We start from the raw sequence: 23371 nt of genomic DNA, 5'->3' as shown, positions 1-23371 counted from the left end.
CCTTCTCTCTTTATGGAAGATGTTGGGGATACCAGGTCTCGACAAGAGAAGAAGCTTAGATGATTAGGGGTATGGGACAGTTATGAAGATTCCTCTCGAGTGACCTGAATGTGGATTTATGGCTTTGATGCATTGTGGGTCCTATAGTAGCAAGCTGCATTGATCAGTAATGCCTGAGAGGAAGAGCTCAGTGTCAAAATCCTTTGAGCTAGCTGATTAATTTGTTGTGACACACACGTCTTTGATCTAGCAGGAGTTCAAACACAGTGAAATGTAGAATCAGACTGATCTGACCAAATGGTGAGGTCTTGTTGATCGGATAGCTTCATTTTCCTTTAAAGTGATTAGATGACAAGGGACACATTCTCTTCCAAAACCAGAAGCTGGAATAGGTCAGATAATCCACACCTTACATGTTCCTGATTTCCACATAATGGTTGAGGTCATCTGGTCCAACCTGCCTGCTTGAGCAGGACAACCTAGAGCCAGTCGCACAATAGGGCCATATCTTCAGCTGAGGCTGCAAAGCTGACCCTGGTAACTACAGGCCTGTCAGCCTGACCTTGGTGCCTGACAGGGTTATGGAGCAGATCATCCTGAATGGAATCACACAGCACCTTCAGGATGGACAAGGGATCAGACCCAGCCAGCATGGCTTTAGGAGGGGCAGGTCCTGTCTGACCAACCTGATCTCCTTTTATGATCAGGTGACTCAGCTGGTGGATGAGGGGAAAGCCGTGGATGTGGTCTATCTGGACTTCCGCAAGGCCTTTGACACTGTCTCCCATAATATACTCCTGCAAAAGCTGGTAGCCCGTGGCTTGGACAAGTGTACTCTACGCTGGGTTAAGAACTGGCTGGAGGGCCGGGCCCAGAGAGTGCTGGTGAATGGGGCTGCATCCAGCTGGCGGCCAGTCACTAGTGGTGTTCCCCAGGGGTCAGTGTTGGGTCCAGTCCTGTTTAACATCTTTATTGACGATTTAGATGAGGGGATTGAGACCATCATCAGCAAATTTGCTGATGACACCAAGTTGGGAGGGTGTGTCAACCTGCTGGAAGGCAGGAGGGCTCTGCAGAGGGATCTGGATAGACTGGAAAAGTGGGCTGATTCCAATGGGATGAAATTCAATAAGGCCAAGTGCTGGGTGCTGCACTTTGGTCACAATAACCCCCTGCAGCGCTCCAGGCTGGGCACAGAGTGGCTGGAGAGCAGCCAGGCAGAAAGGGACCTGGGGGTATTAATTGACAGGAAGCTCAACATGAGCCAACAGTGTGCCCGGGTGGCCAAGAAGGCCAATGGAATCCTGTCCTGTATCAAAAATAGCGTGTTCAGCAGGACAAGGGCAGTGATCCTTCCCCTGTGCTCTGCATTGGGGAGGCCACACCTGGAGTATTGTGTTCAGTTCTGGGCCCCTCAGGTCAGGAAAGACATTGAAGTGCTGGAGGGGGTCCAGAGAAGAGCAACATGACTGGTGAAGGGACTTGAGCACAAGACCTATGGGGAGAGGCTGAGGGAGCTGGGCTTGTTTAGTCTGGAGGAGACTCAGAGGTGACCTCATCACTCTCTATAACTATCTGAAGGGAAGTTATAGCCAGGTGGGGATTGGTCTCTTCTCCCGGGCAGTCAGCAATGGGACAAGGGGGCATGGGCTTCAACTCTGCCAGGGGAACTTTAGGCTGGATATTAGGAAGAAATTCTTTACAGGGAGAGTGATTAGGCATTGGAACGGCTGCCCAGGGAGGTGGTGGACTCGCCGTCCCTGGAGGTTTTTAAAGTGAGGTTGGACATGGCACTTAGTGCCATGATCTAGTAAACAGACTAGAGTTGGACCAAGGGTTGGACTCGATGATCTCTGAGGTCTTTTCCAACCCAGTCGATTCTGTGATTCTGTGATTCTGTGATCTAGGGACATCTCTTGAAATGCAGCAAGAGGAGGCAAACCCTCTCACTCTGTTGCCCTTGTTTGCTCAGTCCTGTTGATTTCCTCCAGCAGGTTCCTGCAATGCCAGCAAGCAGTGAGTGAGCAGAGCAGGATGAGGTTTCTACAAACATGAGCAACAGACTGTGAGTGTGTCTTCCCTGCTTGGGAACATTTCCCCTTGGCCTAATTTTGAAGCACAAATTCAAGATCCTTCTTTGGACCAATATTTGTGGCTCCTCCAAGGTCTGACAGGTGGTGTCACTGGACACATATCTTGAACCAGATGAGTTGTTTCTAAAATGTTAAGTTTATGATAGTCGAATACTTCGCTGCTCCATGGTGTTTCACATGATGAATGAAGAGAACTAGGTCAGTTTCTTCTAGGAACAGGAGAAAATTATTGTGGTGCTTAGTCATTTCAGTGAGCGAGACTTGGTAGCGCAAGAGTCATTCTTGTCATTGTCCCAATTCTCCTCAGCTAACATGAACTCAAAAAAATATTCAAAACAGATGCAGACACAGGATTCATTTGCCAAACTTGCTGGAAAATTGGGAGATCTGGTTATATTGGCTATATCTGTCATAATAAAGTAGACGTCTTTGAAGACAATGTTTGTTACAGTTTGGTTCTAAAGTGTTTTTTTTTTTTACCCTTTTGTGTATGTGTGTGTGTGTGTGTGTTTGTTTTTAAGACTTCAATGAATCTTATTAATATGCATACTATTCTGAAGTAGATTAGTTCTTAGTTCCAAATATAGGATTTCATCTGGTACTCTTCAATATGTTTGTGTGGTAGTTTGAACTGGGACATATATAATTTCTTGCAGTAGGCTGCACGAGTATTTGTGTTCATCTCTCCGTGCATCTGTATTTGGAGGAATGTGTGAAGAACCAAGTTCTATCTTAGATCTCAAGGAAGTGAAAGTGTTGTTGTGTGGTTATGTGATCTGTGCAGTACCAGAGACTGAACCCTGCTTGTTTGCTTGATGAGAAGATGCATAGGTGGAGGGACACATAGTTGGCAGTGGATTGTTAATAAATTTGTACTGAATGTATGCTTTTTTCTTTTTTTTTTCTGAGTCAGAAGTACATCTGAGTAAAGCTTTAGGAATCATGTAGACTTTATAGGGCTTTGGGTGGATGGAAAACCCAAGGGAGAGGAAGAGGTCCTGGTCTGAGATGGAAACTCCTAGGGAAGGGTCAAAAATTAACTTCTGCAGAAGTCTTGTGAAAAGGAAGAGGTCTCTTTTGGCAAAAGCCTCACCATACATAATTTGTTATCAGGTTGATTCCAATGGGAAAGAGGGAAGACTATATGTCCCCAACAGATAGCAAACAAAAACAGCTGATCATCTGATAATTTAATTCATGCTTTGAATACAAATGTTAGAATAAATTTTGTAGGCAAACATTCAGTAAATGCCTTCGAAATAAATTTACCTTTCAATAATAAAATACAAAGATATTGCTCTGAAAGATGTAATGCTAAACATCTGTAAGAGTCTTCAAAGTTCTGATCATCCACTGTTTTTTCAGAAGAGGGCAGAATGTCAGTACGTCTGAACTTTGGTTAGCTTAAATAAGAAATATTTGCTAATGAGAGGAAAACATAATAAGATAAAAACATTATTTCTTTAAATCCAGCTCCTCTCTTTTCATTAAAATTTAATCAATCTACATTTAATCTCTTAAAAAAAAATAAAAGAAATACACTGCATTAGAAACATTGAATCTGAAATTTTCATTTAGAAAACCACCAATCCAGTAGCTTCTGTCAGTTTTACCTTTACAAAAAAGAGATCTGTTTTCCGATTAGGAATGGGTACAGGAAATATCTTTTAAAGGACAGCTGATCTAACCTCCAAAAAGCTAGTAATTTGAAAAATATGAACGGTCTCCTAAGGTTTCTTCCAAGAATGACAGAAGTCTAGGAAAGAACTTTCAGCATCCTGATGGTGGAATCTAATTTCAACTTGAAAGTTATCATTGTTTCCATTTAACTCACTTTTTTTGGGATATTTTCTATGCACAGCTTAATAAATGTCGATACTGAATGAGTTTTTATTCACTTAAAAAAAATAAACTTTATTTAAGCTTTTTAATGTGAAAACATGTCAAAATGAGAACAAAGAGTGTCCAGTGATTATTGGAGAGGATAAACCATTGGCTACATTTTATGAGAAAGACAAGAAATGCTAGTCATCATGAACCTTGAATTTAGAGTAGTTGTACTTTAACTTTGGTTTACCTTTCACTCCTATCCTTAAAGCTCATCCTCTGCCTTCTGTCTCATTAAACTCCTGGTTTTCCTTTCCTGCTGTCCTTTCCTTTCCTTTCCTCCTTTCCTGCCCTCATTGATGGGCAAACTATTTTAAGCTTCCATAAGGCTGGACACCCTAGTGTCCAGTAGCATATTAGACAGAAGTTATCACTATGTACACATTATGTACAAAAGAAGCTCTACCGACTCAAGGTATTCAAAGCTGTGGTTAATCTGGAAATAACCAGCCAAATTAAAAATACCATAAGACAGAGAATAAAATGCTACTGACATCTGAAATGAGCTGTTAGGGTGAAGAATCTTAGGAGGAACAAACCATACACTTCAAAGGCACTGGCCTTTTTCACATTGAAAATATAGTAATGTTTAAAGCTCTGATTAAACAAAGGTTATCTAGGAAGCCAACAACTGCTATATTTCATTTCTTGATGACACCATCATAGACATCTTTGTGTACTATCTGATGCATATTCGGGGTGAAGAGCAGTCTGAAACATGCTAGGAAAATTCTGTGCCCAAACTTTTCATATAACACGGTCAAACCATAAGGTCTGGATTGATCTGTCTTGAGCTGAGGCACTTGTCTAAGGCTTCTGCCCATAGGGAACGGTGTTTGGATTGTGCACGAGCAGCAGCCCTCCACCATAGCAGGATGGAGACCAGAGGAGGAAAGCAAACATGAATGGATGATCAAAAATATAGATCTAATTTATTGTCTTGCTCCAGGTTGCAGTGATCTGTCCCAGGACTGCTTGACAGATACCCCAAACAGCCCTCATTGCAGGTTTTTTTTTCATGCTGCAATGTCTCTCTTCTTATTTCTTTGCCTTCTTCAACTTTGCCCCAGTGTCCTTCTTGAGCAGAGGTGTCAAACTCATTTTCACCGCGTGCCACATCACCTTTGTGGTTGCTTTCAAAGGGCTGAATGTCATTTTAGAACTGTATCAATGTAACTACTATGGAAGGATTTGAAGGAGAACAGGAGAACAAAACTGGATCGTTTATTTTTCCCGCTTTTGTTTTAAAGTACTAAAGATAACTATTGAGGTCATAATTCTGAAAGATTTACTCATGGTGAGTTGTACTTTTTCACTCAGGTATTCCTTTGAGATTGACACTCATGATCAGTGAATTTACCTCAGAGCTGTAGGTGAACAAAAGACCCTCTGAATCCCCAAGTAGGATTTTGAGTGGTGAGCTTCATGTATCAATGATAAGATTTTTACAGTCTGTCTACATATGGAATCTTTTTCAAGTACTTCAGTACTTTGTGCTTGTAAATTATGTACAAAATACTTCTAAAATCTTTACATATGCAATATTTACATTGTAAAATGCCTTCTCAGTTTTTCCAAAAATAATTGTGTGATGACTTTGAAAGGATAAAACATGTCTTCTAGCCAAGAAGGTAGAAAAGAGTCAGTTGTTGCACTTCTACAAAAGAGCATATCTGAACTAAAGTATGTTACAACAGATGTATTTTCATTCATAGGTAGAAATCCAACATATATATAGCAGTATAGAGCTCATATAATATATGGAACAGCCCTGCCCAGTATCTTTCTAAGTTTTTTCAAGGAAAAAGACATCAGCTGAATGGAAGAGATCTATGCTATTTTATATGAGCAGAGTTTTCCTCTTATATCTGATAAGTAAGACTTGAAATAAGATTCTAATATTAAAAAGTCTTGAAAACTCATCCACTAAAGTGTGTCCTTTTGAGACATCAGCGGTAGCCCAGAGGCACTGTGATCTTTCTGTTAGATTCTCATCTCCCATCCATTGCCTCTCAATGGATTAACCCATGTAGGTAGGCACCAATGTGTGGCTCTGCTTCCACAGCTACTGTCATCTCACAGAATTCCTTCAGATACCTCATTTTTTTGTATTAATTGAGCAGCCATTATAATCACTTCTCAGGGGCAGTTAATTTTTCCTAATTTAGTTTCCACTTTCTTCTTTCTGCTTTTTCTTGTTTCAGGAGGCAGTGACTTTAAATGTAGCAACTCACCACACTGAACTTCTCCACTGTGTCTTCTGTAGGTTGAACAGAGCTGCTTTCTGACCAGTTCCTAATAAGTCATGCTTCTTCTTGAAGTTAATATTTAATTCAGTTTATATCTATTGACATTAACAATGCTAATATCCACTTACTACTCTTGAACATAATAAGACTTATTATGTATTTACTTGTTTTTCATGGGTCCTACTCAATTCCCTTAGGATGTCCTTGAAACAACCTAAATAAATCTATGCCAATAATGAAATTTTCACCATTTTGCTTTCTTCTCCCTTTCAATAAATGTATTAACAAAGAATCTTTATACTCATATTGTCACTGAGTATAGCTCATCAATCACTATATTCTGTAAGTTAATCTGGGATGCTCTGGTAAAAAGCTTGTTAGAATCCAAATTAAAAAAAAAAATAAAAAAAATCAATCTTTCTCTTCTTCATTATCCCTAAGCAGTTGAAGGATGTGACTCTAACTCAGAAATTGAAAAGTTAAATATGATATCCTGTAATAGGCTTGAAACACAAAGGTTGATGAAACGTAAAATACAGACAAGTTTGTAGAGCAGTTTGTAGTGGGTTTTTCTGATGCACAAATATATTGGAAGGATCTAATTAATTGACCTGACCTTGGCATAATGACTATATATTCAAAAATGAAGCCTGTTTCATATTACAAAAATATAGCTATATACAGCCCCTTCTTGAAAACCTAGTGTAGTTAGGGCAATACTCAGATGTCATTTTTTAGCATTAGAAACTGAAAAGAGAATCATTAGGATGAATATTATAGATTAACTATTTTTCTACATAGTGGCTTCAAATCTGGTGTGCTCATCATGGTTGTTGGAGTGAATTTCATGTGTCTTCTCCTTTTCTGGAACCTGCCATGAAAATCAGAGAAGAGTTCAGTTGATAAGCTATAGAATTCTTTTTGTCATAAAAGGACACTTAAGTGCACTGCAAATGTAATTCTGTTTGCATATATTTATTAACATTGACCCAACCTGACATGAACTACCAGTTCTGAATTCTGAGGGATGAATTCAGGGTTTTCTTAATAGAAGAATTCCTTAACACTAGTGTTAGCTATGAGGGTGCAAAATTAATACCTGGGATTTTCAAAGAGCTCTAAAGAAACAAGGTGACCATCTCTAATGAGTTACAAATGGTGTTTTATGCCATATGTCAATGTCTCTTCCCATTACCTGACAAAGCCCACATAGAACAGAGTATTTCTGAACAGTCCTACTGATACTACATGGCATTCAATAGAGCAGGCTGTGATTTCTTCAGCCACACTTTTAAATTTTCCTTTCCCTGGTACTTTTTATCATTTACATATGACAGCCTATTTCAGGTCTTGCTGAAGAACAGTGTTTTGACTTTCCTGAGGTCAAACAGTGAATGACTTGCAGAGCTGTCATTAAAAGTTGGGTTTTTTTTTTTTCTGGTTGTCATTGCTACAGCTGATCTTTTGGCTCAAAACTTCCCCTAAGATTGCAAACTTTCTCTTACCAAAAGCCAAATTGTGTGGTTCATACTGGAGTTTAATCTGATAAAAACCTAATAAAATCTCCTTTTGAATTCACAAATTTTATTTACAAGAAATGTGTATCATATATTTCTTCTTGTCTTGCCTTTTTGAATTTGTCCTGGCATAAATGTTAAAATTCACATTGTCTAAATTAAGAATCTGTCACCAGTCCCTAATGCAGGGAGGGGCAGAAAGCCTGCAAACAGTACAGGGAGATTCTTAGGTCAGCCAAGAGTAAAGGTACATCTGAGTTTCTGCTCTGCACTTAGAATCATAGAACCATTTTGGTTGGAAGAGACCCTTAAGATCATCGAGTCCAACCATAACCTAATACTGGCACTAAACCATGTCCCTAATACCCTCATTTATGCATCTATTAAATACGTCCAGGGTAGTGACTCCACCACTTCCCTGGGAAACCTATTCCAATGCCTGACAACCCTTTCCCTAAAGAATTTTTTCCTAATATCCAATCTGAACCTTTTCTGGTGCAACTTGAGGCCATTTCCTCTCATCATATCCCTTGCTACTTTAGATTGCAGGCATCCAACTCAGAGATGTATGTGGGACTCAGCTGATCAAATCTAGATCTCTACAGTATAGAGCTCCACATTTGAGGTAGGCAATGAAATGTCTTTCATAATCAGTGGGGAATACAGAGACTTTCAAGGTTTTAATTCATGTAACCTAACACAGATCTGGAAGGATTCAGATAAATGTCAGTATCTAGAGTAATTTCTTCATTGAGCAGAAAGGGAGTCTAGCAGGGCTATTTCAGATGTACTTGTTTCTCAGCCTTATTGTTTGTGCCTTCATGCATAAAACAATAGTGCCACGAGACCTGTCTTCTTCTGATAATCCCAGATCTTTGAACCAGATAGCAGAAGTGTTTCTGCTCAGCCTGAGAGAGACTCACCCTACAGATACCAAAGAAATTTCATTTAGTATGAAATTCTAGATGACACTAGAAAAGCAGAACCATTTAGCCAAAACCACAAATATAACGTGTTTAAATTACAGGAAGGAAGAGGGTGCCCAACACAGAGAGCACTGAAAAGAGAGATAAAGAGCTCCATTGAGGTCACAATTTGTTGTCTCAATTTCTGCTTTTTGTTCAAGGTTAGTCCAATGTATTATAAATGGCATGACTAGCTAGCAAGTCCAGAAAAGATCCTGAAGGTGCCCTTGATAAATTCATAGCCTGAGCAACATTTTTGGGAGCTGACTCTTGTGTGCAAACTACAAACCCCAGGAAAGCAGGACTGCAGTGTGGTGTGCATCTTCCAACATAATGAAAATAAAGGAAGGGTGTATATTACCTCCCAATAAACAGAGTCATCAAAGCAATTCTGGTCAGATGCTTGTCCCAAGAAGGGCAACTTTAGAATACCACCTGCAAGAAAAACAGCATCAGAGGTTAAAAAATGGACAAAATACCCAAATAAATCTTCCTCAGATATTCCCTGAGGAGTCATCTAAGTTTTCTGACTTGTTTTCTAGTTTGTCAAAATGCCCAACCATCTTGGGACATCAGACCACTCATAATGAGAGGTGATGCAGGTTTCTTCATGTGACATGAATAAAATCTTGTTTTTAATTGCTCAAACTTTTCCCAGATTTCAGACTGGAATTTTCTACTCCAGCTTGATTTTTTTGTTTGGAAAGTATCCACAATCACATGGAACATATGACACGTAAATGAATATGTCTCAATCTCAAACTAGTTTCTGTTCAGAATCCAGAGAAGAATTCCATCCAGAACATCATCTTTCCATTTCTATATATACAACCCAGTATCTTTGAAACAGGTATTCAGTAAGATATCTAGGCCTTCACTTGAAGAAAAAAATTATCAGAAAGCTGCTTTTCCATATTCAAGTTTCTGCCCATGTACTATCATGCGTTATTTCTATTTTTCTATTTTCGCATGATACACATGAAGTTCTTGATACATTGAAGTTCTCCATGGACGAACCTCTAAATTCACATTTATTTCAGTTGCTGTACTGACCTGTCAATGCTCCACCTGCCAGTGCAATTCCAAGTGAACTGCCCAGGGCAGCAGCCTGCATGCCAGGAGTAGAGGTGAAATGTTGCCTAAATCCAGCAGAAAAACAAACCATTAACAATCAAAAAACTGTTAAACTTTGAAAATGATAATTGGTCTTACAACACTGTAGTTGGTGTCTGCTGGACAAGATGGCTCACAGGAAAATATCCTGGCATTTTTGTGTACAAGACAGAAATCATGTGGGATTGATTTTTCTTTGGTTCTGTTTTAGACTACAGATGAAAATATGTTCTTTGAAAAGGTTATTAGTATCTTGTAAGCCTTTAGAAATTGCTCGCCTTTCTCAAAAAGACCACCATCGCATCTTCTTAGTCTTTTAAAATAGTGAAAATAGACCAAATTACTGACTTTCTTGGAAAACTTACAGTTACCAGCAGTATAACTGTAGAATCATAAAAATTATTCTTGTATGTTTGAATGTTTCTATATGTTGGTTTTTATGATGTTTTAAAATTTATTTATTTTTATTTGAGCTTTTAATTTGGAACAGCCTTGGGATATGAACAGTGTGTTAAAGGCAGGACATCAAGAAAGGTCCCATTTAAACCAGAACATGGTGTCTGACATCAAATCAAAGATGCATTTTCTGAAAAAAAATCATAATTAGATCCAAGGAAGGTGGAAATTCCCTTTCTGTTTTCTCTCTGTAACTCACCTATATTCCTCTTTTATTGCAGTTACCACGATGCCAGTGATGCCTCCCAGTATTCCAGGTAAACCATGTAAATTGTGAACTCCACAAGTGTCATGAATGTTCAGTTTGGATGCCAACAAAGGCTGAAATGAGGGGAAATACGAAGTTTATAGTGAGTGATAGTCTTCCATTATCTATAGAATGATATGCAAAAGAAAGCAGTTCAGAAGTTCAAGAAACAATTTAACTTATTTAATGTACAAAAGGTTTAGCTATAAAACCTGCCCTTTCACTCTGAAATTCTCTATATGCGGAGAAAACCAAGTAAGTACTTATAATGGTACAAATGTCCAAGCCTCCATCAGAAAAATAATGGTACAAAACATGACACTCCACTGATATTCCTAATATTTTCAGCCACTGCAGCAAAGGTTGAAAGGGGTGGCTAAGTAACATGTAAACACCTGTAATGAGACTAGTAGTCAGGTATTTTCTTCCAGAATGTTTCTCCATGAGGAAATGGCAGTTTAGACAGTTCTAGTCAGAATATTTTGCTTCTAAATTTTGCTCACAAAATGCTTCCATTTTATACTTCAAAAGTATTTTCAATTACAGATCTATTTAGAAATATTAGAAGACTGAAATTTAATTAATCTTATTTCACTGATCTGAAAGACAATTCTTATGGTGGAGGTTGTTCATGAAACGTGGGCTTGGAACAAAATTCTGGCAGTTGCTTGAAGAGAAATCCCAAATTTGATGAACGCTACTATCTTCATGATCCTTCTCTGTTTTTAGCTAGATGATAGAATGAAATTAGCTCATCAGCATATATTTAAATCACACTGATTTCAAAGTAACAGTTATCTAGAATTTATGCTCTATACTGTATCAGCCAGTAAACTCCCTGTCTAGCAAATGAAGGGAGCTCCAGTAAAGGCAATAAAGCAATAAGTCAATGAGAGCAGAGGCAGGTCCTCAATACTTACAGTGAGGAAGTGGAACCCAAGGACAGAAATGATTCCAGCGATGCTCCCAATGCACATGGCAGCAAAAGGGTGGATTGGCAAGTCAACACAGGTTCCAATTGCTACTCCTCCTGCCAGAGTGGCATTCTGAATGAGAACCTGTGAAGAGAATACAGAGGTGGAGATGATATATGTGGAACAGAGGACTATTTTAGAGCTGAATGACTTGTAAGACTTGCTTGCACACAGAAGTTTTCCTTTTCTTCAGGTGGGGTTTTTCCAATGGAGAAAGATCAGGAATTTTAGACAGTTTCCTGCCACACTATCAGAGTGTTTGTTCAAAGCTGGTCTAAGGCAGCAGAAAACTGGTGCCAGTTTAATGAATTCCAACTTTAGCAAAGTCACTAAAGCTCATCTGACCTCTTGAGAAGCCAGGCTGAGACAGCGAGACCTGTCTCCTACAATAGCAGCAAATGCTGCAAGCTCATTAAACTGTGCCTGCACACTGGACTTAAATAAACACTGCTGGAAAGAAGAGGTTGAAACTTGGGGTTGGACTTTAGGGTGAGGAGGTGAAAGGTTGGAAAGCTGGTCGCCTCAACCTTTATTGGCTTTGCCTGTTGTGTAGCTACACTGTGAGATTGGCAGGGAACAGGTTGTTGTCTTGAGAGAACTATTTTAGCTATCGCAATATGTTAACTTATGTAGGATCTTCTTTGGAATAAGACTCAGAAGCCCACCTGAATGTTGTAATAATGTCTCTATGATCCAGCAGGTTCTGTGGACAAGAAAGAACAAGGGAGCAGGACCATCACTGTAATGTCTGAGAGAACTTTACTCTCCAGATTCAGGGATCCCATTGAGAAACCACATCACCTACCTAAAGCAGGGTGGGTTGCCTCAGGACCCAATCTGACATTTTTAATTTTAGAAGTGTAATAGCTTTAGTTTTGCCCACAGTGTGAGCAAAATCTCCAGAGAGCTCACAGACACTGGGAATTTGCTTGTACATCCTTATTATAAAGTGATGAAGGTATTTAACAGAGGTAGTGATTTGATTCTTACTATGCTGAATTTGCCTCTTTGATCTAGCAGGCTGGAGAGGGCAAATGTTACGACAGTACATGCAGCCAAGGAATAGTAAGTGTTGACAACTGCTTGAATCTGGTCAGTTTGATTAGATGCAGTGGCAGAGTTAAAACTTGGCCAAAAAATCCAAAGGAACAGGGTACCTGGAAGAACATAAGACAAAACGAAACAAAGACTGTTCAGTCACAAGGGGTATTTCAATGTGAAAGATCCAGCACAACAGAACCAGCTACAAGAAATGCGGAAGGTGATCAATAAGAAGCATGTAATACCCCAAATGTTGGAAAGCATAATATAATATGCAGAAGTTTTTGACACTGGCAGCTGTCATTTTGACACATGGTATCTATAAAATCTTACTGGAAGATTTTAACACACTGTGACCCCTTGTCATGTCCCATTCACCGTTAGAGCTCACCACCACTGTGAAGACCATACCAGGATGAGATGCATTAACAAGACAATTCACATACAAATAATTAAACATCTATTGATACAACTGATAGTTCTGGCTGGTAAATTGATGTACGAATATCTCTCTTGAACAGATATATGCATGGTTTCTAAAACATTCATTAGCACAACTAATTTTTCTTTATGGTCATTTTCTATAAAAATGCTGCTCATAACAGAATATTTAACAAAAAGGTAGTCACTACTAATGCACAATGAAAACACGTCCTTAATTTAGTCTTTCCTGTCTTTAATCAGGGAAAAACTTAAAAAATATGTGTACTAAAAATATTTGGTATGCATCAGACAAATAAAGGAGTATGTCTCTAGGAGTATACTTAAAAAAAATGGATTCAGCATAATAATAAGCCACCATAAAAACATAGGGATAAAAAGGGATGAATTGATCAACACTCACTATTACTTCACTTACCAATCATGGCAAATATGTCCGAGTGATAGGTAGATTCTTCATTTGCATGTTTGTTTTTTAAACCAGGACGATACAAGACGAAGGTTACAGCCAAACCAAAATAAGCTCCAAAAGCATGGATAGTCATTGAGGCTCCAAGATCTGTTGCCTGTAATAGGGACCCAAAATAATGTCACAAATTTCATACAGCATAAAGATGAAGATTTGATGCAGGAGAAGTCTGGATGACTTTAATGGTTTATTTTCTATGGTAGAAACCAGAATTGAGAATATGTAAACTGGAACTATTACAAAGTGAAAGCATTTGTTAGAAACAAACAAATTGCTAAATAATTGTACCTGAAGTACTTCTGTGACTAGATATTCATTGCATGTGAAGATGGTGATCTCCAGAATTGTCAAGATCAGCATCTGAACAGGACTTGTTTTCCCCAGGACTGCTCCAAATGAAATCAAAGCAGCTGCTGTACTGAAGTCTGCATTTATCAAGCTGAAGTTAAGAAAACAAATGAAACCAAACAAAGCAAAACAAAAGCGCAGGAAAAAAGGAAATCAGTTTAAATGGACTTGAAATAAAGCTATGGTATATAGCCTGTCATATCATTAAAATGATAGAGCTTTAACTTTTCAGATATAAAATCATCAATATGCTATGAAAATTAAATTGAACCTTTCAGGATGGGTTTTGTGGGGATTTTACCAGCTACTGGGGAAAAAGTGCGGGGAGGTTACCTCCTGCTTATACCATGTATGTGCTTAGCTGGTTGAAATTATAGTGAAACATGAGATGTGCATTGCAGATGCTCAGGGATGTTTCCACCTCCTACTGTCCCTTGGACTCCAAAGAAGACAGGGAACTTTTAGCTTGAGTCAGATGATTTAGCTCATTTCAAAGGCCTTGAATGTCTTTCTGTCACTGTGTCATATTTGTACTAGTTGTCAGGAAGAACCAGTGTTAACAAGCTATGGCAAATGGCAAAGATAAATAAGAACAGAAATTTATCAAAATTTCTAGCACGGAGATGCACTAACTTGTGGATACTTCTGAAATGTCTGTCTGTAAGTATTAAGAAACTATTTATTTCTGCTTGCCCCTCAATGGTGTTTGGATGCTGTTTCTTTCAAAATTGTCTACTAATTGTCTCAGAAAACAGAACTGCAGATGTGGACCTTGGTAGAAGAAGAACAGATGAATGGGAGAGGAAGTATTACTGGAGCACAAGTCTGATGAGAAGCGGTTGAGTGAGCTGGGGCTGTTCAGCCTGGAGAAAAGGAGGCTGAGGGGAGACCTTATTGCTGTCTACAACTACTTGAAAGCAGGCTGTAGCATGGAGTGGGTTGATCTCTTCTCCCAAGCAACAAGTGATAGGACAAGAGGAAATAGTTTCTCCTGATATTGTAAGGGATAGAAATGTCAGTTTTGGTAAATTCACATGTACCTTCTGATATCAACACGAATTTTCCCTCTTTCCATGTGCCAAAATCCTTGCATCAGGGTTCCCCACTGGAGACCGAAGGCAGCAATGAGCATGTTGATACCAACACTGCTGAATCCATATTTCTTCAGGAAGATCATCAGGAAACCAAATCCAATGAATATCATCACCTGGACATCCTGAAAGACTGAGGGGAAAACATTTCTGTGTCGTGACTATGAAGAATGACTATGAAGGGAGGAAAGGTGGGAACAAATGAGGATTTAATAGAAAAGAGTTCCAAACTCATGTCATTAGTGTGATCCATCCTTCACCACTTCATGACCAGTCTGCTAGCGGAAGATTGAGTGTTTGGAATACGCAAGAGTCACTTATTGATTTTATCCCTTTCTGTGTCATTATGGAAAGAACACTAGATCTCTATACTAGAAAACTTAAGTTGTCTGGAAGTATTCTCTGGGTGTGAAGCTACCTGGAACATCACAGTTTCATGTTCTTACAGAGAAGTTCTCTTCTCCTCAAATAAAGGCTGACATATCCAGCATGTTCTTGCTAACTCCAAAATTGTACATGGGATTTGTTTTGTAGAGTGCTAGTTGGCCCAGCGCAAAGGTTCACTTGTGATCTCTATGAATTACTGTATAAGAGATTGATTTCTTTACCTGGGTAAAAGGAAAAGGCATTTAAAATAAGGTCTAAGCTAGTGAATTAATATTGCTAATCAGCATATACTTAGCCCTCCTTCAAATATACTTTCTTTTTTTTTTTCCAAATATGAATTTCGTTAAAAATATTGCTTTTTTATTTTTTTTTTTTTTAGGCTTTTTAAAACAAACTGAATTTATCAACATAACATGAGTATCTTATATTTTAAAATACTTTATTACTCTGCAGTGTTTTATATGTTTTAATGAACTCTATACCAAACAGGTTTGATTCCTGCATCTAAAGCTTTTTCTTTGATTTTATTAAGAACCTCAGTATAGACAAACTATTTCTTTTCATTTCTATTTCATTGCCTCCTACATGCAAATATGTGGGAAGAACTTGAGACATTGACCTGGTTAGTACAATATTTGGCTTAAAGTTACATTTCCTAATTACATAGTTTCAGCACTCCCATAGTTTTGACATATGCATTACCATGTTTAGCCACAAGAGGGTCCAAAAATCTAAGTTGTTACTGGAGGTTCCTAATAAACTCTATTACATTTGCACTGTCATAACTCCAACCCTAAAGTAGCACTGAAATACAAGCATGCATGTAGTAAGATCCTTTACACTGGGCTACACACCTCTGAAAATAGTGCGGAAATGCAGGTGGTTTCTAGAAATCCCCAATCCTTTTGCTTCCTCTTTAGTCTGGACATTTTCACATTTACTCCCTGACTTCAACAGCCAGCAATGGGATTTTTTAGGCCCCTGCAAGTGCTTTGGAAGCTTCCAATTTTCCTTTGTATTGCTCAGTTCCCAGAACTACTAACCAAAGTCTTATGCTGTGCTTTCCACTTATTTTAAAGACACGCAATTGGTTTAACTTTGTTTGAGCTTCTAATTTTGATATATTTACATATTTTATATTGCAATGCTGTGCGAAAATAACTGTCTCACTTAGAGATCAACCTACCCTCTTGCCACAGATGACTTAGCAAGAGATAAAAAAGGTATGTCTGGGGAAAGTATAAAAAAACACACTAATACAACCTTCCTAATCCTACCAACAGTGAAGTTTTTAGTGTCTTAGTGGATGCAGAACCCCAAATATTGCTTAAGTTGCCCATATTCCTGTGTCGGAGGCAATCAGCTGGGGCTGTTTAGGAAAAGGATTTAGCATGAAATCATTTGACAGGTACATCTGTTTGTCCATCCTCCCTCCTGTGCCATAGAAATGCAGAGTTGTGGCTTCGTGCCTGACTTGGTTGTGGTGATGAACTGCACATCTAGAGCAACTCTCCTCTAAATGCCTTGGAAAACAAAGCAGTGGTTAGTGCTGGTGAGAGCATATAGCCTTTCCAGCCTTCCTTGACCATCACCTGATGACCTTAGGTACAGATGATCACACAACTTTTTGTTTTTTAAGTAGGACAAAAATATGTTGGCAGGTCACATGAGGAATATCTCAAATAAGGGAAGAAGTAACCTTGTATCTCCCCCCCTGTTTTTTGAGGATGAGTGTAAACTGAATGTCTAACCAGCCTTTTCCCTCTGTTTTAAAAGTAATTTTCTATAATTAACCATTCACTGAGTAACCTGTGGGATCAGCATCTTCACATCTGAGAAGTGGCCCAGGTTATTTCTCTGACTTTTGTGAAACTACTTTATTAAAAGCTTGTTAATGTTCCAATGTAATACAGAACTAAGGGGAAATCCATTAAAGCTGCACTGTAACATGTAAAAAAGTAACCTTTTTTTTTACTTTAGCAGAAGAAAATGGAAATGTATTCAATAAACTCTTAGCACAGGAAATCAAAGTGATACACGACTCTGACAGTTTTCAGTTTACGTCAAACTTGAGCTTCATGCACAAAATGAGACGCACATTTGAAAATGAACCACTTCTGCTCTTTTCATTATTTAACCAGCCTATGCCATGGACTTTCTGATAAAGTTTTTGTTTTGCCCATTCAGAGTAGTCAGCTCCAGGTAAGAAAGTTTTCCCAGTCTTCTAGAGGAGCGGATGGTTTGTTAGCATTCAGTGTATTACTTGTTCTTGTTTGCAATCTCCTGTTTCAATCATTGCAGACAAAGCATATTAATTATTCTCATCAAAACAATCCCACTTGTGTAAAACTTCTCAGTAAATTGTGTCTAGATTAGTAAAAGGTGCTTTCCCACTGAAGTAACTTGACTCTACACTTGAGCAAAAGAACAGGTTTCAAAAGCACCTTGATGACTGAGGAGTTTAATTCTTAATGCCCATCAACAGGGCTTCTGCATGATCAGGTCTCTTTTGAAAGGTGTTTTTATTTATCGAAATCTTACCCCAGCCCTGAAGATCAGCAGCAGTTCTGTTTGAAACAAACAGCTGGTTGACATGTAATCGTGAGTCCTGCTAAGGGTTAGCCAGGGTACAAAAATGTTTTAAAGCTGTTTGGACTTAGACAAAATACTTAAAGTCTTGGCTAAAATTGATTAATTCATGGATGTTGAGGACAAATTCACAAGCTGACTGAAGACCCCCAACTAATCTATCCTATACATTGTGCTTTAATTACCTCTTATGTATCTTTTTAAAGAATAGGTCTGGACAAAACAGTACTAGCCATGGTAACTAGCCATGTTTAACAAAGCATGGTACCTCTATTCTGTGAGACAGGAAAATAAAGATTGGGGAAAATGCTCCAACAGATCCTGGACAAGATTCTAAAGGATTGTCCAAGACCAACATACTAATTCCACTGCAAGGTCTCCAAATGTAGTCACTCTCAGTGTAAAGATGCTTCTGACATCTAGGTTTATATTAAAACTATGATTTTGTGCTGCCTAAAGGAGTAAACTGCAGAACCGTGAACAAGAGTGGCACATAAGTTTTCCTAAGCCATAAGTCAATAACAGGACATTGTCTACAGGGTACCAGCAGTAAAGAAATCCTCTAGGAATGCTTGCAAAACTACCATGCACCCTTGTCCTCCCGTTCTACTGGCATGGCATACCTGAAGTTGTTCATCCAGTTTGCCATGCCTGTAATTGCATCCACCAGAAACAGATATATTACAAAGCTGTGCTTAGGGAATGATCTCAGCTCAGGCCCCCTTACCTGAGTGCAAAACTATGGTGATTCTCAATCGTTGTTTTCATCTTTCTTCAGCCCAAAAATACTGAAACAGCTTGGATTCATGCTGCTGAGGTATGTAAGGCATATAAAAGCAGTGCCTGCACTACAATTCTGAGAATATAAATTGATACCTGGGTGAAACAACCCAATCTATGAGGTACAGATGCGTTAACATCCCTGGGGACAGCATGGGAAGCAGTTTGAACCCATTGCTTTGTGAACTCAGGGGAAGTCCTGGCTCAGGATATGTACTAATACGTCTATACAACCATGGTATTAACTTTCTGCTGGGTCCTTGGGCAAAATGTGCTTTTGTATGCAATTTGTAGAAGGGAAGTTTGAGAGTAAGACGACCTAAAAGCGAAAACTCAGGTATTAGGAAATCCTGCTTTTTATTTCACTTGCTTTTCTCTGTTTTGTTGATGATATTTCTGCCCTCTCTCTGAGGCCTTTTTAAAATTGAGATAGTAAATTAAAAAAAACCAGGGCTCCACACAATAGCTGGGAGAGGATTTTGTTAAGTGTGAGAGCAGCTTATTTCAGGAGCTACCAAGGAAACACTGTACCTGTGGTGATGCGTGTGGCACAAGCAATCTCCATCCAGAAGACTCACAGTTTACAAAGAAATATGCTATGGTACTGTAAGGGCCACTGAAGATTATTAGATTACTGACATAAGCATGACGATCCCATGTACCTCTCTTCACTTTCCTTGGTTAGGGAGACTCCAAGAAAATGTAGAGCCAGCAAGCATGATATTCAAACTGGAAAAGGTCATTTTCTCTGTTTTTGAGGTGCAAATAGACCTTAATCTAAGTCTGAAGGACCCATGTCCTAGATAGCATCCCTCTGGCTTACCAAAGTATACGAAGATGCCCAAAACACTGTTCTGTGGCTGTATTTGTTGTTGTCATGTTGGTTTGGGGTACACCCAGATAAGAGGTAGGTGGACAGGTGTTTTAGGCAAGAGCTATGTTAATAACAGTGCCAGAGTAGAATTTTCTGTGCTGTCAAATTATTAGTGTGGTCTCTGGCCTAGTTTTTGCTTGGGCCAGCGATCACCTCCTGCATGATGGTGGAACAAAGGTCCTTTTCAATATATCCTCTAAATAAGGCCACCTAATTTAGGAGCTGGGATAGTTCAATATCATGGACATGGCCAAACTGTGTCTCAGAAAGAGAATGGGTTTGGGCATAGCCCTAGTTCCTCTGTCTTTAGGATACTGCTGCATCTCAGTGGAGTTAATCTAAATGTGAGCAATTAGACCCTGATGTTCTTCAGCTAACTTGCATCTGGACCTGAATAATGTTGTGTATTCACTGTTCTCGAGTGGACAGTGGTCTGTGTGAGAATACACAACACAAGACTACTAGGGAGTGAAATGACCCTAAGATCACATTCCTGTGTGACAGACACTGAAAGGCCAGTTGGAATGAGACAAAAAGAGGGATACATTCAAAATTACATAGGTACTACACACAGGCAAGTGGTTCTGTACCATTACGATCATCATTAAGAGGATTGCAATCAGGGCTACAAATCATTAAGATATCAGAGCCAAGAAAATGAACAACAGACCTTCAACACTGCGATCAAGACACAGGCTGCTCCTCTGCAGACTTATTTTTCTGTTTATTTACAACAGTCTGATCATTGCATGAAGTGGAGGAGGGTGGGAGAAGTCAGCAGCTACTTCTCAGGCCAAAAACTTTCTCCCTGAACTTCATAAAGCATTTGCAGAAAAACAAATCAACAGAAACATTTGCAGGCTGAACCATTACTGTCTGCAACTAAACCATGGCTTTGAAAGATAGGAGAGGGTTATCCACCTTGTGACAAAAACTATTCCCCTTCGTGCAGTCCAGTTTCTGCAAACACATTTTATAATGATGACATTTTTGTAGTGTAATGCTTTCTCACAAGACAACCTATTGAAACCTGGATCATAGTAATGAAATGTTCTGTTCATTTTCATTATTTGATACAATAATCAGGATAGAAGGTCCAGCAAGAAGCATTTACCATCCATCTCTGGAAAACACTAGAATTCTTCAAGGCAATTAATATTTCTCCAAGTTTTAACCTTCTATGCAAACACTAGAACTATTTTCAGGACTGTTCTCTCCCCAAACAGCTAACTCCTCAGCAGTTAACAACTTTCAGAATCTTAGATGCTCAACTTGAATTTGCCTTTGAAGCCTTTGAGGCTGCTTTCATATCTCATAAAAAGTTTATTTGCCTCAAAGCATGCCTTTCTTTTCTAGCTATATCACTAAGTCTCATAAGTTATTCAGAAATCCTGCTTAGGATTCATTTAAAGAAATTATAAATTCTATAAATCTTAGATGACACTTACATGGGTATAAAAGTAAAGAGTCAGCGCTGTTCTTGTATTCCACGAATATCCCAAACAAAACAATGACGATCACTTCCAGAAGAAGAGCCAGGATCGAGAACTTGAACCTCATGTTGGTGTCAAGGGCTGAAGACATTGCAGGAGAATGAGCGGCTGTCAGAGCCTGATAAAAGACACTTGCTTTCAGTAGAGCTGTCTAACTCAGTGGATCTGGGTGATATAGAAAAAAAAAGAGAGAGACTGGTGAACACACCGTCACACCCACTATGGGAGGGAAACAGTATGGGTCAATATAACAATTTCTAGTTCCCAGGCTATTTCTGCGCATGAAATGCTGGTTTACATGTTTTTTCAGTTTGTAATGCAAACCAGCTCATTTAGCTGGTTTTAGATGTGCTTCTCACTCTTATATGTATTTCATAAAGGAAATAGCCTAAGGAAAATCTCACATAAACTGGTTTGCTGCACATAGTAAGGAACACAGTGACAGTCAGTTGTGTTTCCTGTAGTCAATTATTTATTCCAATTATAGCTTTTCTTTTAAAAGGTAAATAATTTTTCATCTTGAATGAAACATAAACAGTGTCCTGTCTGTTCATATAGGATAGGTTAGGCAGAGAGAATCTCTTTCAGCAGGCTAAAGAAGTACTTGTTCTTATTTCACAGTGAATGAAGTACTTATAGTGAATAGGTTATCATTGTGAACTTATTTGTGAAATAATTATAGTTCTTCATAAGAAAAAAAAATATTGTTAGTTTTTAGAAAATAAAGCTCTAGATTATTAAAAATAATTTGAAAAGACCTTTTTTTAAAAAAAAAATATTATTGCTTTTTGCATTTTCCTTAGCTCAGACAATGAAAATAAGACAAAGACCTAACCTCTTAAGTGGCTTTAAACAGCTCAGTTTGTAAACTTTCAAATTAATAAAGAAGCAAACTAAATTTTACTAAGATTACTGTTGGATGATCACTTGTTCTTAAGATTCACTTTGCTTGTCAAAATTTGTCTTGACTCTGAAAACTTTTGTGTATAAAATATTTTATTGACGTGATACTGATTAACTTGGCCTCTGTTCATTCAATATTCAGAGGACGGGCCAAAATTGTATTCTAGAAGCCTTGATTTAATGAAAAATTCTATCTGTTAAGATAAAAAAGGAGACAATATTGCAGTAGAAAACAAATTGGTAACGAAGTGGTAGTGCTAGGATACAGCAATAAAATGATATTTAAGTATTTGGGTATAAAAATCAGCATAATCTATGGATGCTGGGAGGTGATGCTACATGATAGGGCTGCTGTCCTGGTGAGACTACTGTTGGAAAAGTGCTCACATGTCATTTAAAGAACTCTTTTTGCTCTATGGCCTTTTCTCTTGTTCTGAGGCCAATTTAGGTAGCTGGCAATCTTTAGCCTGCCCAGCAGAGTGGCTGACATCAGACACCTTTCAGGTTACCTGTTCATGGTAACTCCTGGACTAAGTCTACTTGCCCCTGTTGTTGTAACCTTAGGGAGGATAAAAGCCCTGGCACCACCCAGTTCTTCTAGTATAAGAGTAGAGTTAAACCATTGACCAAACAAAGTTTAAAATTATCTCAGCTTTTTCTCCATGAAAAAAGGTCTGTGGATTAGGAATGGAAACCAACCTATTTAGCAAGAACATAGCAGTCTATCACAGAATGAAATGTAAGAGTGGCAAAGCTGAAATAAGGATATACGTATTTTTCCTTTTGTAGTGATTGTATTTCATTTGAACAGCTCAATGAGAGGAAGCAGAGCTTTGTTCAAAAGCTATTGCTCAACCTTGCTGTACCACAGGATAAGACGGATGACAACATTTGAATGTAAGGACCTGTGAGCTCCTTTATTTACACAGAAAGAGACTAAAAAGGAATAAAATCATAAGTAAAGTTCATTGTTTTCTCACCACAGCTCAGCCATGAATAACTTGTGTTATTTGTTACATAATGTTTTCTCCAGTGAATCTCTCACATGATGTGTGCAATCCTTATATTAAGCCCTTTGAGAGGGGCAGAAAATGCTACCTTTTGATATTTTATTTGGGAAAGTGCCTTGTAATAAATGTTTAAATTCTAAAATCGGTTAAGTCAAGTTCATTCAATCAGGACTTTCTCTGAGATTACTACTTTATATCTTTATATCTTAAATTGCCCACAGGTACATACACACACAGATGGACACAGACACAAACATCTATAGTGAAAGACTATTCATGCGTATCTAAGTCAATCATGTTATATTGCCTTCATATTTAATGGGATATTATATGAAACTCAAGAAAATGATTAGTCTAAACTGTATTAAAAGTTGTCTTAGGAAAAGACGTTGAATGTTTTAAGGATTCTTATTTCCTTTCATTGGTTACAATGCAAGACTTTGG

The 23371-nt window shown here is 38.4% G+C and overlaps 1 protein-coding gene across 1 annotated transcript; it reads right to left on the bottom strand.

The window, feature by feature from the left end:
• Window positions 1–5664: 5664 nt before the first annotated feature.
• On the bottom strand, window positions 5665–21164 carry RHAG (Rh associated glycoprotein). The gene is made up of 10 exons (XM_080341799.1): window positions 20970–21164; window positions 14841–15024; window positions 13741–13891; window positions 13402–13549; window positions 12492–12658; window positions 11448–11585; window positions 10480–10601; window positions 9765–9850; window positions 9073–9146; window positions 5665–7100 (listed from the first exon to the last, which is right to left on the bottom strand). Exons 1-10 carry the CDS (start codon window positions 21103–21105, stop codon window positions 7023–7025), a joined length of 1284 nt encoding a protein of 427 aa, XP_080197925.1. The 5' UTR covers window positions 21106–21164; the 3' UTR covers window positions 5665–7022.
• Window positions 21165–23371: the final 2207 nt, after the last annotated feature.

Source organism: Nesoenas mayeri, assembly GCF_963082525.1.
Source record: "Nesoenas mayeri genome assembly, chromosome: 3".
Taxonomy (NCBI): domain Eukaryota; kingdom Metazoa; phylum Chordata; class Aves; order Columbiformes; family Columbidae; genus Nesoenas; species Nesoenas mayeri.
The sequence above is the reverse complement of the archived record's forward strand: the minus strand, read 5'-3'. Positions and strand labels throughout refer to the sequence as shown.

What these genes read in the sequence shown, in the direction of transcription:
- RHAG (XM_080341799.1), bottom strand. Translation starts at nt 21,105, where the DNA reads ATGTCTTCAGCCCTTGACACCAACATGAGGTTCAAGTTCTCGATCCTG. An exon ending in ATTCGTGTTGATATCAGAAG is followed by an intron (nt 13,892 to 14,840) that starts GTACATGTGAAT and finishes TCTTAACTTCAG; the next exon opens with CTTGATAAATGCAGACTTCA. An exon ending in GGCAGGTGGAGCATTGACAG is followed by an intron (nt 9,147 to 9,764) that starts GTCAGTACAGCA and finishes TTTTTCTTGCAG; the next exon opens with GTGGTATTCTAAAGTTGCCC.